The following is a 15194-nucleotide window of genomic DNA, read 5'->3' on the forward strand; positions in this document are numbered from 1 at the left end:
GAACAGAACCTAATGTAGGTGATTTGTTATTTAAATGTTCTGTATTTTAAGCCAAAACATCTAAAATTTGGATTAGTAGTAATTAAGACTAAAACTACTTAATATGACTACACTGAAGGCAATGGTGTTGGAGTATGGAGTATTTGAAAAGCTCTGTTTATATTTGTTTAACATATTTTTAGATATATTGTATAGTAAAATGTGTGTATGACGTGGTCGAAATGTTGGAATTTCTTTTGTTTGTTAAAGTCAGTTACTGTCACCTATTAAATGTGGTGAGTATTCCTCCGTGCTTCATATATAATATAATATAGATAGATACATTTCAGCATAAAAAAGCAGCATATCTGGGTGGAGGTAAACCAATTGAATAAAATGCTGCTCTCAATAACATTGTAGGCAATATGTCATCAATTTTACATTGCGTGTTGCCTGTATATTTTTCAGTACCTGTACCCACCTTTCTCTGTCTTACTAAAATCATTATTTTAAAGGGGACCTGTCACCTTAAGAAATAATTCCAAATTGTTTTCTATTGTGTTTGTCAAGCAAAATAAACTTTACTTACACTATATAAATTATTTTAATCTTATTTTCTTCAGCCTTGGAATTCACAATTGCAGCAAGCAGGCAGGGGCCATTTTGTGGACACTTATCAAAACAGGCATAGCATCCTGCCAAAATCTTGTTTCTGTGCCAGTATGGGGGACCTGATACCTATGTCCATGCACTGGTTACATAATTACATGGTGAGGAGGGAGGGGGAATGTAAGGAGTGCAGCAACATCTAAAAAGTTCTGAATTGAAAGTGAAAGTAACTGCCAGCCCCACCTCTATGCCTAAGACATAGAGGTGGGGCAGGCAATATATGATTGACAGCTGGGATTTTTAAATGCTTTTATAATGGGTATGGATGTGGTAATAAAAAAATGATTTTGGGTTTCATGTTTAATTTGAAAAGGTTTTTTTATTATACAGCTTTTTATGTCTGGGTGACAGGTCCACTTTAACTAAAAATTAATAGTTTTATGGAGACCAGTCTGACATCTTTGACCCACCAATGAGTCAGCATGGGGACCTTTGACTGTACAGGTATAGGATCTGTTATCCAGAATGCTCGGGACCTGGGGCTTTCTGGATAAGGGATCTTTCCGTAATTTGGCTCTCCATACCTTTTAAGTCTACTAAAAAATCATTTAAATCCAATAGGAGTGTTTTGCCTCCAATAAGGATTAACTATAGAAGGTATAGGATCTGTTATCCAGAATGCTCAGGACCAAGGGTATTCTGGAGAAGGGGTCTTTTTGTAATTTGGATCTTCATGCCTTAAGTCTACTTAAAAAACAATAAAATCCAATAGGATTGTTTTGCATCCAATAAGGATTAATTATATCTTAGTTGGGATCAAATACAAGGTACAGTTTTATTTTTACATAGAAAAAGGAAATCAATTTTTAAAAACCTGAATTACTTGATTAAAATGGAGTCTATGGGAGACAGGTTTTCAGTGCAATTGCCAGAGTCTGTAAATACTGTTTGAAAATTGTGTTTATGTTTTCCTCAATTACTTCAAAATCTTTATTACTTTAATAATGTTTACATATCTAAACTATATTCCCCAGATCCTTAGCTGGCCAGGTCCCCTCGGCTGAGTGTGCCAGATGCGATTTAGCCAGTTGGATTAATGACATGCCAATTAACAAGGAAGGGAAGAGGCTTGTGCAGAAGTGCTGGATGCCTATGCTTCCCTTCCTGTGTATTACATAATTTAGAGGTGGGCAAGGACCTTTTATACTGTCAGAGGGAGAGAGAGTTTGGACAGCAGAGAGGTTGTTCACTTTGGAATGGTTAATATCTTAGAGGAGAACTGAATAAGATTAGGGCCACTACTGGGACACTGCATGCATGGGCTTGACATGAAAAAAGCACAACTTGATGGTCACAGAAGTGATGGGACTTTTGGCATAGTTGACAGTATGAGTTGAGTATAGGTATATCAGTGGCGGAGTTTTGCCATTGTGTGGTCAGGGGCATGACCACACATGCAAGGGACTATTTCTGTTTTTGTGTGACCCCCCCCCCACTGACCAGTGGGTTAATAATTGGGGCCCCCAGGGGAAAGGAGCCTGAAGCTTTGTAGTATGTGTCTTAAGGGATTCGAAAATATGGTTATTTGGCCAGCCCCTCAGTATGCATGCAACATTTCTATTACATGTATTGTGTTTTTTATTTTTTTCTATCCTCTTCATTATTAATAAGCACTGAATAAAATTTCTGAATATGCTCATGTTTGAAAACACTGTATCTTGCATGTGGTATTTGCAGTGGTTTTTCTGCCACCTTATCTTGTAATATCTTGTTAAATCTAAGCTTGTAATATACAAGCTTAGAGATTTTAACTTTATAAAATTCACACAAGGTAGTCTAGGACCTTTTTCTGGAACAATCATGGTACAAATGTAAAATAACATGTAACACATAAGCAGAATAAAAACTATTTTTAAAATGAGAAATGTGTAAACAAACACTCTTCTGAAATCCTGTATAGTATTGTTCAATTCTTTATTAACACTAATATCTTTAAAAAAAAATAGGGAGAGTGATAACTGAATCTTGTAACACATTTTAAAAGTTCTTAATCTGGTGGAACTAAAATCATTATTTGTTCTTTCCTCTTTTCCTTTTAGATGCTATAACTGTGGTGGCCTTGATCATCATGCTAAAGAATGCAATCTACCTCCTCAGCCAAAAAAGTGCCATTACTGTCAAAGCATAATGCACATGGTAGCTAACTGCCCACATAAAATAGTTCCACAGCATCCTACAACTTCTCAGGGAAGATATGAAGCAGAACCACAGCCTTCAACTTCATCTTTTCAGAGAGAAGGGGGAGTGGCATTTGGCTATTCATCTCCATCTTATTCTCAGGAGGGAAGATCAGAGCTCTCAGAACGTTCAAGCAGGTCACCACAAGAAGCTTCCTTAAGTAAGATATCTACATCGCCTGAAGAACAAAGCAGAAAGGGGCCTTCTGTTCAAAAAAGAAAAAAAACTTAAGGCTTTGTCCTGGTGTTTCCCTTAAACTTCACCCTTTCTGGGAAGTTCTACCTCATACAAGTACAGGGGAAGTCATTTCATTTATCAAAACTGACCAGAAATTTTAACTACTGTTAAAGAACTGTGAATTTAAGAAAAAAAAAAAACGAAATCATGAAATGGACAAATCACTCCAAGCAAAATTAAAATGCAGGGTGTTTTTTTTTTTTCCTTTTGTGTCTTCATATCTCTATTGTTTTTGCCCTTAATACATATCACATTATAATTTAAAGGAAAAAGGCATCTAAAATATAATAGTGTGTGTATGTATATAAAATAAATGTGCGCACACTGTAGCACACACCAGGCTCTACAATGGCAATTCCCTGGGTGATAAATCGAAAAATATAAAAATTGCTCTCCAATCAAAACTAATCAACAAAGCAAGAGAGAGAAGTCAGATTTATGAAAGCTTGTTTAATGTTTCCACTAGGATAAAGGCTGACAGTAGAAGCAAGAGTATCACTGGCTGACTACCATATGAAGGCCTGACAAAGGTCGAAATCTAGAGATATAGGGGCAGTTGCAGTGTTCTTGTTACTAAAGTTGGTTATCTATCCTGTGTAGTTATTTTCTTCTGAGTGTGGCTCTGTGTACTGAGATAGGGGGCAGTGGGGGTGTGTGTGTGTATAATATATATACAAACACACAGTTATCCTTATCCTCTTCATCAAATGGAGCATAAAGCAATATACTCATTGTTTTCATTTTTTAGATTTTTTTTTTTGCTAAACACTCCTGCTAATTTTTTTTTTACTGTCATAATTCTATTGTGTACACAAAGTTTATAAATTTGGTGTGTTTTTTCACCATCTCTATTAATCCTTCCTGAACAGAAGGGTATTTTTCCTGACCTTTTTGACCCACTGGAGTTGTAACTGACTCCCCACCAAAGCAATATTTTGAGCCAAATATGCTTTAGGTGTCCTTAAACATTATCTTTACATGTAAAAGATCAAAAAACACACAACGATTATCTTCTGTGATGTTGTATTATGTCCTGTGTTTTAATAATAATGGGTACTGAATGAAAACAATGCAAAAGCATCACAGTTGTATCTAAATCATATTGGCATAGTTTCGTTGTATAAAAAATTAACCTTGGCAGTGGCAGCAGCACAATTTTGATATGTTATAAAGCTTAATATAAACAGGGTCTTTGGAGCATTTAGGTCTAATTGCATTCATGGAATTTCTATGGAGAGGCAAATCAGTTATACACAGAATAACATGTATGTGTTACAAATCTAGATTATTTTGGCATTTACAGGCTTGTCACGGAATGGATCAAGTGTAACAGTCTTATTTTTTTCAGAAAACTAACTCTGTGCTGTGACACCCTTTGCAGGAAGTTTAACTAGCTGTTCTATATTTCAAGATAACTTAAAGACCATTGATTGTAAATTACTTCAGTCATCTGGTGCCCATGTTTTGTCCTGGGTGGGTAAATTGCTAAATTCACTACTGGGACACAACTCTTTAAACGTGAATTTCAGGTTAAAACAAAATGGTGTTTTTAAGAGTAATCATTTATTTTATTTTCTTAACCCTTTCCAAGAATTTTTTTTTACATTTAAGGGCCAGCCCCTACTGGGCAGCTGGCTTGAGCACAGAACTACTGAACTGGCTCTAATTGCCGGCCTGTCTACATACTGCAGAACAGTCCATCACTGATCTGGTGGAAGAAAGGAGCTCTCCTTTCAGCACAAACCTTCCAGTGCTCTTACTACAAGCAAGCCAATCCCTGCCCCTGCCTGCTCTTACATGCTGCATCACTCCTGAGCAGTAAGCAAGCAGCCATCCTTGTATGTGTACAGAAATGACAGGTCTTGCTTGCTGATCAACAAAGAGCTGCAGAGCATGAGACCAGCAGGGCCTGGTATTGACTTGCTTTTATTAAGGGCCGTGAAATGTAGATGCAAAAGGGACAGGCCCCTCCTTCCTCCAGATAGGTAAAACATTGTCAGGCAGGTTGGGGTTAAGGGGACCAACGCTTATGCAGCATTTCGAAACGATACTTTGGAACTAGAGCCAGTTCAGCAAGCTGTCAGACATAGGGTGTTTTGGCTCGCTTTGAGACGCCCTTAGTCTGTGACAAATTTAAGATAGTTAAAAAATTAAACAGATTACTAAAAATGCCTTTATTGATTATAAATGTTGTTGCTTGTGGATTTTTCCTGCTAAACCTACTCCAAATTCTCTGTGCCAAACTCTAAGAAAAGTCTTTCTTTTTGCTCTTGTGCAAGTCAGCACTATAAAAACTGAATATTTAAAATGATGTCATTAGCAATAAATAAATCCAATGGGATTGTTTTGCCATTGATATAGAGTTATGCAGCTTAGATACCACCAAGTACTGTTTTTATTACAGATACAAAGGAATTTATTTTTAAAATAATTTGCTTAAAATGGATATTGGGTTTCTAGATGAGACTATCTATATCTGTATTACTAAAAGGAAGGACATATTCTAATTTAAGGTTGTTGTGTCTGAGGGTGAAGCATGTTTCCTGTCTTAGAAGCTCTTTCTAATGTAATTTAGAACAGTATGATAAATTCTGCAACTTCTGGTTACTAAATCCAATGTATCTGTGGATCTACTATCCTTTATCAGAAGGCCTGCATTTATGAAAGTGAAAACCTCTTCTCTGCATACTGAAATATGTATAAGAAATAATCATTATTTCTTTTTTATGTAGATTATCAAACTGTGATTTCCATTTTACTTTACTGGAACGAAAAACATTGAAACACAAAAATCACAGTTTTAACAGCTGTCAGTACATCTAAGCACATATTTTGTCTATTGTAAAAGGGCTATAATATTGTTGATGCCAGCAGAATGTTTGTTCGTTCTTCCTACATAATCGTACAATAAATTTATGCTGGACAGTACCACCATATGGCCCTGAAAAGTACTGTTTCACGTTAATGTATGTAGGAAAATGGTTAGTATAATAGACAGTGTTCAAAAATGCATCTCTGCTCTAACAGTCATGTGATTTTTCAGCTTTGTAGTAGACCTGAAAAATTACCCAGAGACTTATGTTTAATGTGTCATGGAGATTTTTTTTTCTTCACAATCTCTGTTTAAGATAGCTGCCATTAAAAAATGACTTAACTAAGATGGACCAGCAATTGCAGTATTACAAATCTTGAACAATTTAGTATTGCTGCTATTGCTTACAGAGGTTATCTGTTTCTACCAGGCACAAATCAAGTCACTACACTTGAATTTCATTACTGTATGATGCAATGTTTAACTTTTGACGATATTGAATGTGATGTATCGATTAAATACTTCCTTGCCTTAATGTAAGGAAAAGCTGTCATATTTAAGTTATGTAGACGAATCAAGGTGACATTGTATAACCTGGCAAATGGATATAAGTGACTGTGACTATGTGGTATGGTCCGTTGCTTTGGTGCTAGAGGTTATGCACTACACAAATGAACAAAATTATTGTGAAAATCACTTTGAATTTTTAAACCAAAGTTTCCTCATTTTCTACAAATAGAATTTTGAAGGTTTTTTTTTTTTTTTTCTCAGTGGACATTCCCTGTTTACATAATCATGATTCAGAGCTCACGACCATCTAAAATTTCTAGGCTCTTCCATGCCTCTTTTTAGGGGTGCTGTACATAAATCCACCATAAGCATTTACTCAAATATGGCCGGAAGTACAAGGAGCACATATCAAACCTATGTATTTTTGTATATGAGAATATTGTCACAGTTTCAGAGCATACTCAGGACAAAGAACTTTGCTCAGGGAATATACCATGTAATAATGTTTTTTTCCATTTCTGAATCGTCTACAGGCCTATATCAGAACAAACCAAATAGATGTAGACTTTTATATCTTGTGTAATAAGTGTTATATACTGGCATTAGTAACTACCTCTCAAATTCAACATAAACCCACAATTCTGATAATCAGATTTCATATTTTTTGTGTATGTTTGTATGTATTTCATGTTATTTGTAAAACTGTGTTCATATTTGGATTACTTATGTGAATACTTGTGAGCTCTGTTTTCATTTTCGTTTTCACAATGTTTACGTAGGTATTTTTTTGTTATTTTATTCTGTTTACAGCAAAAGGCTACCTCATATTACCATATCACATTTTATGCTGCTTCAGCCTTTTAGGTTAATGTCACGTCAATGGTACATCTTTTTTTTTTTTTTCTTTCTCTCTTACATTTTAAATATCATTTTGAATCAAGTTAAATGTGTTTTGTTTTTTTTTTGCCAAGAATGCTTGGAATCAATGCATTTGGAATTATCCACAGAAGACTACTGCAAACATGTTAGATTTATAACATGCAGAGTAAAAGTATTCAAAGCTTGAGTTTAAAAAAGGCCTAAAAGCACAGTTGTGTAAATTACCTTTTTAAATTTACTACAGTCTTCTACAGAAATGACTTGTATAGTTTTCTAATGATGAAGACATCTGAAGTTTCAGAACTCCATTTTGTGTTTTGAGACTGCTTTAAAACAAAGTGGGAAGATATTAGCATTTTGCAGGAATGCAGACTTACATAAACCTGAATGTTTTCTGCATGCTAAAATGATGAAAAATCAGTTATATGCGGTTAATATTATGTCTTTACAAGAAATAGTTGTAAGTACAAAGTTTCAATATTAAATGAGCTACAAAGGTAGCTCAATTTTATTGTGAATTTTAACATGCAATATTGCATATTGATCATGTTCCTTACCTTTTTGGCTTTTTTTTTTTTCAAGAGAATTTCAATGCATTGTTTCTGAGTATTGTGCTTTTGTAAGCCTTGAATATGGCTTCTGTTGTATGAATCTCTGTGGACATTGTGTGCTCAAAACTGTATTGTTAGCACATCCGTAAAATCTTTCTAAATATATTATCGGTTTGAAGTGTTTAATAGATACTTTTGTCAATATTAATTTTGAGATTTAAATCTCATCTAATTTTGATTGTTTTAATTATCCAAACCTAGAAACTAATATTCCCTTGATTTATTTTTTCCTTTTAAGGTAGCATCCTAATAAGTTTGTTTTTTATTTTTATTATGCAGCAAATAACATTCTTTATTAAAAAAAAAACGACCTGAGGGATCTCAATAAGTCTAAAATAATTTAAATTTAATTTATCTCCTGTAAGAAATGTTTATCATAAAAGTTATATATGTGAAAATCACCCTTTTATAAAATAGATCAGGGTCGGGGCATAAATTATGTGCATATGCACTGGGTTGATGTGTTGATGTCTATATGAACAAGACATAGTTTAGAAAAAGCAGACCTCTAGATATATTGAGTTTATCTTTCCTCATTTGCTGAACAATAGCAATAGGTTGGTCTATCAAGTAACATCATTTTTTTTTATTATATCGACAATAAAATAGTGATGTCACTATTACGTTGTGACTGGAGACTTAACAGAACTGTTTTCATAAAGTGTCTGTATACAGTGCTAGATTGTTCCCCTGCCCAATAGACTAGTAATTAGTTAAAAATAATACCTAAACTAATTGTGAACTAGAAGAATGTTTCCACCAGCATCTATTAAAGAAGCACTTGGGAGAATTTTGTTGGGTGTTCAGTGAGAACAATTTAAGTAGGAGGAGGTTTATAGATTCAGCAATACCCAATTAAATATAAATATGTTATTAAATAATCTTCCCCTTTTTAAAACCTCAGCAGCTTTGAACCCTCCAATGTTCCTTTAACTTTATTCTTCCTACTTTTTTTCTAGGGCAGACAATTTTGGTTAATGGTACTCTGTAGCTCATGTTCAGTAACAGCTATATGGGTATCTGATTTCTGTTTTGTAAAAGTGTGCTATGATACTGATAATTTCCTATTGATTTATCCTACTTTCGGTAAGATCAACAAGGTGTAACCACCTTCAAAATATTTTTTTTTTAAAAAAGCGCTGTGTACAATGTTGGCGCTTCAGTAAGATTAAATATGACTACCTCTTGAATTAATACTTAAGTAAAATTTGACTAGAGAACCTAATTGTGCATTAATTAGCTTGTTTTAAAGTTTAAATAACCACAATAGAGACCAAAGTAAACACTGATTTGTTCCCTATATATTACATATTATTTCTTATATAGTTTCTAAATTAACTTTTGTAGATTAGACTATCTTCCCCATTCTTATTATAACACGTTTACAAGATTATAAACCAACATTGCTTGAATTGTATGTACACTTTGTGTTAATAAAAAGTGGAAAAAAAGTCAGTTGAAGTTATATGGGTCATTTTACCTGTTTACTGTCTTTTTGATGGACTAAAGCACTGATTGCCTTTCTTTATATTATGTATTTTAAAATTTCATTTCATGCCTAGTGTCTTTTTTTATATCTGTCAATCATGAATATTGTGAGGTTTTAAAGGAATTACTTGATTAAAAACAAATAAAACATTTAACTTTGGCATTTAAATGTTCATGAAAATGTTGTTTTTTTTAAAAATGTTAAAATGAATGCATTATTCTACCAAACCGCATGACATGTGCCAGTTTACTAATGCATGCTTTTGTTTCTTTACTGGGTTTGGTTGCCCAACTCAGACATTAGGTAAGAGTATCCTTTTAGTTGACACATCTGCATGGTCGGCTATTTGCTATTTGTAACATTAAGGGGGGCATTTACTAACCAAATACCAAAAACAACATATTACCAAATACCAAAAACAAAGTCCACGCTGTAGGGACTGTAATATAGAGCCAAAATTAAAGGGCAGCAGCTGAAGTGCCAAGACTGGGGCTTACGGCTGTTCCCTAACAAATATTACAGTATAAATATGCAGCCTATTGTACTATTTCCCTTTTATCACTCACAACTAAAATTCTACTGTAGATCATTCAGTGCTGACCAGAGCCCTAAATTGCAGAGAATAGCAACACAACCTGGATTCAGAAAGGGCTGAGATAGAAGAGATTATATTGCTGGTGCATGCTGTATAATTAAAACAGGAAAAAGGAATACAAGAAGTAAGTAGAATTTTTTTTTTTTTGTTAAAAATATATGGGGTTGTCTGGGCATTTTATTGTCATAAGCAGCAACCACTATACTGGACAAGAAGAAAAGCAATACTGAAAGAAGCTGTCCGATGACTACCTTCGATATGCTGACGGCACTACACTTATATTTGCAAATAAAGATAACCTTAAGCCACTTTTGAGGAAAATTTAAAAAAAGGCTTTGTGCCACATGGATTTCGGTGCTAAAATACACATTTTTGTGCCAAAATGTTTGTCCTACAGTGGATATAAAAAGTCTACACACCCCTGGTAAAATGTCAGGTTCCTGCGCTGTACGAAAATGAGACAAAGATAAATAATTTCAGAACTTTGTCCACCTTTAATGTGACCTATAAACTGTAACCCTTAAACTAATACTTTGTTGAAGCACCTTTTGATTTTATTACAGCACTCAGTCTTTTTGGGTATGAGTCTATCATCATGGCACATTTTGACTTTGCAAGATTTGCCCACTCTTCTGTGCAGAAACACTCCAAATCTGTCAGATTGCGAGGGCATCTCTTGTGCACAGCCCTCTACAGATCACCCCACAGATTTTCAATCGGATTCAGGTCTGGGCTCTGGCTGGGCCATTCCAAAGGTTTAATCTTCTTCCGGTGAAGCCATTCCTTTGTTGATTTGGATGTATGCTTTGGGTCATTGTCATGCTGAAAGATGAAGTTCCTCCTCATGTTCAGTATTTTTTGGCCAAAAAGTTCAACCTTGGTTTCATCAGACCATAACACCTTTCCCACATGCTTTTGGGAGACTTCAGATGTGTTTTTGCAAAATGTAGCCTGGCTTGGATGTTTTTCTTCGTAAGAAAAGGCTTTCGTCTTGCCACTCTACCCCATAGCCCAGACATATGAAAAATACGGGAGATTGTTGTCACATGTACCACACAGCCAGTACTTGCCAGATATTCCTGCAGCTCTTTTAATGTTGCTGTAGGCCTCTTGGTAGCCTCCCTGACCAGTTTTCTTCTTGTCTTTTCATGAACTGTCTTCACTGTATTCCATGGTATATCTAATGCATTGGAAATTCTTTTGTACCCTTCTCCTGACTGATATCTTTTAACAATGAGATCCCTCTGATGCTTTGGAAGCTCTCTGTGGACCATGGCTTTTGCTGTGGGATGCAACTAAAAAAATGTCAGGAAAGACCAACTAGAGCAGCTGAACTTTATTTGGGGTTAATCAGAGGCACTTTAAATGATGGCAGGTGTATGCTGACTCCTATATATAACATGATTTTGAATGTGATTGCTTAATTCTGAACACAGCTACATCCCCAGTTAGAAGAGGGTGTGCACACTTATGCAACCACATTATTTTAGTTTTTTTGGTTTTCTTCCCTTCACCTAAAAGATTTCAGTTTGTTTTTCAATTGAGTGGTACAGTTTATAGGTCACATTAAAGGTGGAAAAAGTTCTGAAATGATTTATCTTTGTCTCATTTTTGTACAGCAGAGGAACCTGACATTTTACCACTTTTAGACTTTTTATATCCACTGTAGGTCATGAAATACTGAATTCCAGTTAGTTTGCGTCTACCTTGGCCATATACAAATCACCAGTAGTGTTAGGTGCAGCTGACTTTCAGACAGGTTTTGTAAATGCTGCCACCACAGTGGAATTTTAATTCTACGCTGGTTATACCTGGTCATTAACACTATAAAGTATAGAACTGTATTTTAGGTCCTGTGCTTATATACTTGTAACTTAAGTTGCTTTTCCCTTATTGCACATTTCCTTGGATTAATTCTGGTCCCTTAAAAAGATAAAAAGGGGGTTTAGCAGCAGATACTATATATCATGACCTGAATAAATGAAAACTAGATCTATGCCAGATATGCAGTGTACAGGTGGCTCTGTTACTTTATTACAAAAGATAAATAATCATCTGTGATGGCACAGACGCTTTATAAATATTTTTCTGAATGGCTTGTGGTGACGAGGAAATCATTATCAGGTTAGTATTGATTAGCGGCAGTGCTATGTTAAGGGCTGGGGCTGGCCTTGCAATAATTTACTAATTTGCAAATATTTACTATATTGGCATCTGTGGGCCACCCACCTAAAGCTGCCACCATTTAGTGGACAACTTGATATCATCTCCCTAAGCTAAGACTACAAAGGATTTTATAAAAATAATAAAAACATATATGATCTTGGTTTATCTAATAAATGTAAACAATACATAACTCATCTCCTTCCCATTGGGATGGCACAGTTTATTTGTATTCTATTTGCTGCCATTGCCCACCATAAATTACTATAAACCCTAAATTAATCTGGAAGCTACTGGCAGTAAAGTAACTCGCTGGAGATGATCATGAATCAAAGCTTACCTTAAGAGTTGCAGGCAGGAAGATGACTCTTTCATTTCTTTGTATTTCAAGGATAAGCTATCCAATACCTAATATGAAAAAGGTGTCTTAAAAAAAATGTGTCTGTTTTTGAAAGTGAGGTTTTTAAAACGAATGTTTATCTATTTTTCAATTATGCAGGTTTATTTATTGTGAGGGATTTCCATGTTCTGCACTACCAGAGACATGCGGTGCATTTCTATAGTAACTGACTGCATCGTCTTCTTGGTCTGCAAAAATAAAGGCCCTGTTCTCCTTTTTTCCTGTGTTTGATGAAGGTTTTCAACAAGTGGCAACAGATCAAGAGGGAAGAATGAGATCTGTTGATACAAACCTTACTGCATATAAACCTGCATGACTGTACATGTATTAAAAGATCCTCAAAACAAAGGCATCAAATGAAAATGTACTGAATTCTTTATTATAGCTGAATCACTGCTTACGTTTTCTCCATAGAAATGAAAATACATGCTGAGATTTTTACTTTTTATAATGTATTAAAAAGCATTTGAACTGGAAGAACTTTATACGTGTTTAAAAACCTTCCTTCTCACTTAACCCTAAAGAAAACAGTAAATCAGCTGCATGCTACAGTGCAATGAGGGGACCTGCAGAACCAGATACACTAATTGCAGACATCTGTTTGAATCTCAAAATCACATTGGTGTAATTTTGGGTTCTAGTTATTGCGTTTTCTGTTCATATTTTAAAATTCTAAAGGCCAATAAAGTTATCTCCTCCATATAAGCAGTTCTGTCCTAGAACCTGCTAATATAAGCCTTTGAAACCTACTTGTAAGAATAAATGGAACATGTTGAGTTTCACGAGTCTAAAGAGAAAAAAAAGAAACATTTGCAAGACAGAATAAATCAAGCCACAAAAAAAAACCCCATATCATGGTAGTTTGTTAAAAGCAATTTCACCTAATTCCACCATTTCCTTCATCTCATGAAAGTCTTAATGATTTAGTTGAATGTTCCCTATTTCCATTGAATAGAAGCTCTGGAGCAGGGGAAATCAAAGAATGTGCACTTCACTTCTGATTAGTAATAACTCATATTTGTGGATACAGTGAACTACTTAAAGTGCTAACTAGTTTTTATTGCCCTCGTATTAGGATGTAACTGAAGTATTGTTCTCATTAGTGGTTGTGTAAAGTGCTTCTCTTCCTAATTAAAATCCTTACAGAAGTTCATGTCAAGGTCAATGTGAACAAAACCAAATGTGCATTCTTACTTTGGTCTGTTGTAAATACATCCTTCTTTCAGAGCTTTTGCAAATTTAAAAAAAAAATGTTGCCTACCAAATCTGGCTAAACAGGCCTTCTAAAATAAAAAAAAACTAGAGATGGAAAGTGCTATTCTACATACAACTACAAAGTGTAAAATAAATATATAAAGAAAAAGAGATAATAAACAGTGGGCAGTATTTATGTGAAAGACAGCATGATTTTTTGACTGAATACAGCTAAATCATGTTCATTCCAAAATCACTTCATTTGGTCTACATTCTCTCTTTCAAAGTTTCCAAATGATATTAAAAGCTAATTTACTCCAACTGTGTGCTAGTGCCATTCATATTTTGTAAGGGAAATAAAATAACAGAAAAGGATTTGCTTAAAGGAGCTGTGTACTCCATTTTTTCAACATTAGTGCAAAATATAGGGCTTGTGCTGAACATACTTTTTTTGTTTTAATTAATGTGTGTTTTTGTCTTTACATGCACTAAACTGAGCAAAAACTTCTACTTCCTGTTTTTCCAAAAACATAGCAGTTCACTGAAAAGTCCTCTGCATAAACAAACCCCTTCTACCCCTCAGCTGAAGGCTTTGTTAGACTGATATACACAGCAGTTCATTATACAGAGGGCTTCTCAGCAGACCTCTGATTAGTTTTGATTGTGCTTACAAGAACAGGAAGTAGAATATGACTTCAGAATTTGCCCTGTTTCGTGCAAGGAATAACAAAACCCTTATATATCTTATAATCAAAACAATAGGCAAATGTATGTTCCCAAAACCCCTATTCAATAAATGTTGAAAAATGTGGCCGCTTTAATGCAGTAGCTTTCACACAGTATTGCTGCAGAAATTGCATTATAAAGTGTTCTTATACATTAGTTAGAGGCAAGTACTAAGTGTAAAGCTTCACAGGGATAATTTAGTAGTCCAGTACAATTGTTACACCCCGAAAACCATGCCCATTTTACAGGAACAAACTCTTTTCCATGTTTGGAAAGGCAGCAAAAGCACAAAGTGCACCAGAAGAAAGACAAAGATGCCATTTCCTGACATATGGTGGCCCTAAACATTCCATGACACACTGTGGCACTTGCATACCATGCCAGTAAGATCACTACAGTAATGGCCAATGAGCACTCTATTAACCCCCATGACTTGCCAGTAACATCACTGCAGAAATGGGCAATGAGAACTCCATTAATTCCATACTTGCTGGTAAGATCACTGCAGAAATGGCCAACATGCACCAATTAACCCCAGCCTTGTTAATATCACTGCAGAAATGGCCAATCAGAATTCCATTAACACCGGACTTGCAAGTATGATCACTGCAAAAATGGCCAATGAACACTCCAGTAAGGTCACTGCAGATATGGTGATTGCACAGTCCATTAACCCCAGACTTGCCAGTTCGATCACTGCATTAATAGATGGATTGAAAGCATTACCTCACCCAGGTAGAATACCACAAACA

At 35.0% G+C, this 15194-nt stretch overlaps 1 protein-coding gene across 1 annotated transcript in view; it reads left to right on the forward strand.

The window, feature by feature from the left end:
- Positions 1–3841, forward strand: part of lin28b (lin-28 homolog B) — a gene marked incomplete at both ends in the record, with an annotated part of 58771 nt that extends 54930 nt beyond the window's left edge. The window contains 1 exon segment of the mRNA NM_001142018.1: positions 2688–3841. Coding sequence (NP_001135490.1) covers positions 2688–3057 — 370 coding nt within the window.
- Between the last annotated feature and the right edge of the window lie 11353 nt (positions 3842–15194).

This window comes from Xenopus tropicalis, chromosome 5, assembly GCF_000004195.4.
Source record: "Xenopus tropicalis strain Nigerian chromosome 5, UCB_Xtro_10.0, whole genome shotgun sequence".
Lineage (NCBI taxonomy): Eukaryota > Metazoa > Chordata > Amphibia > Anura > Pipidae > Xenopus > Xenopus tropicalis.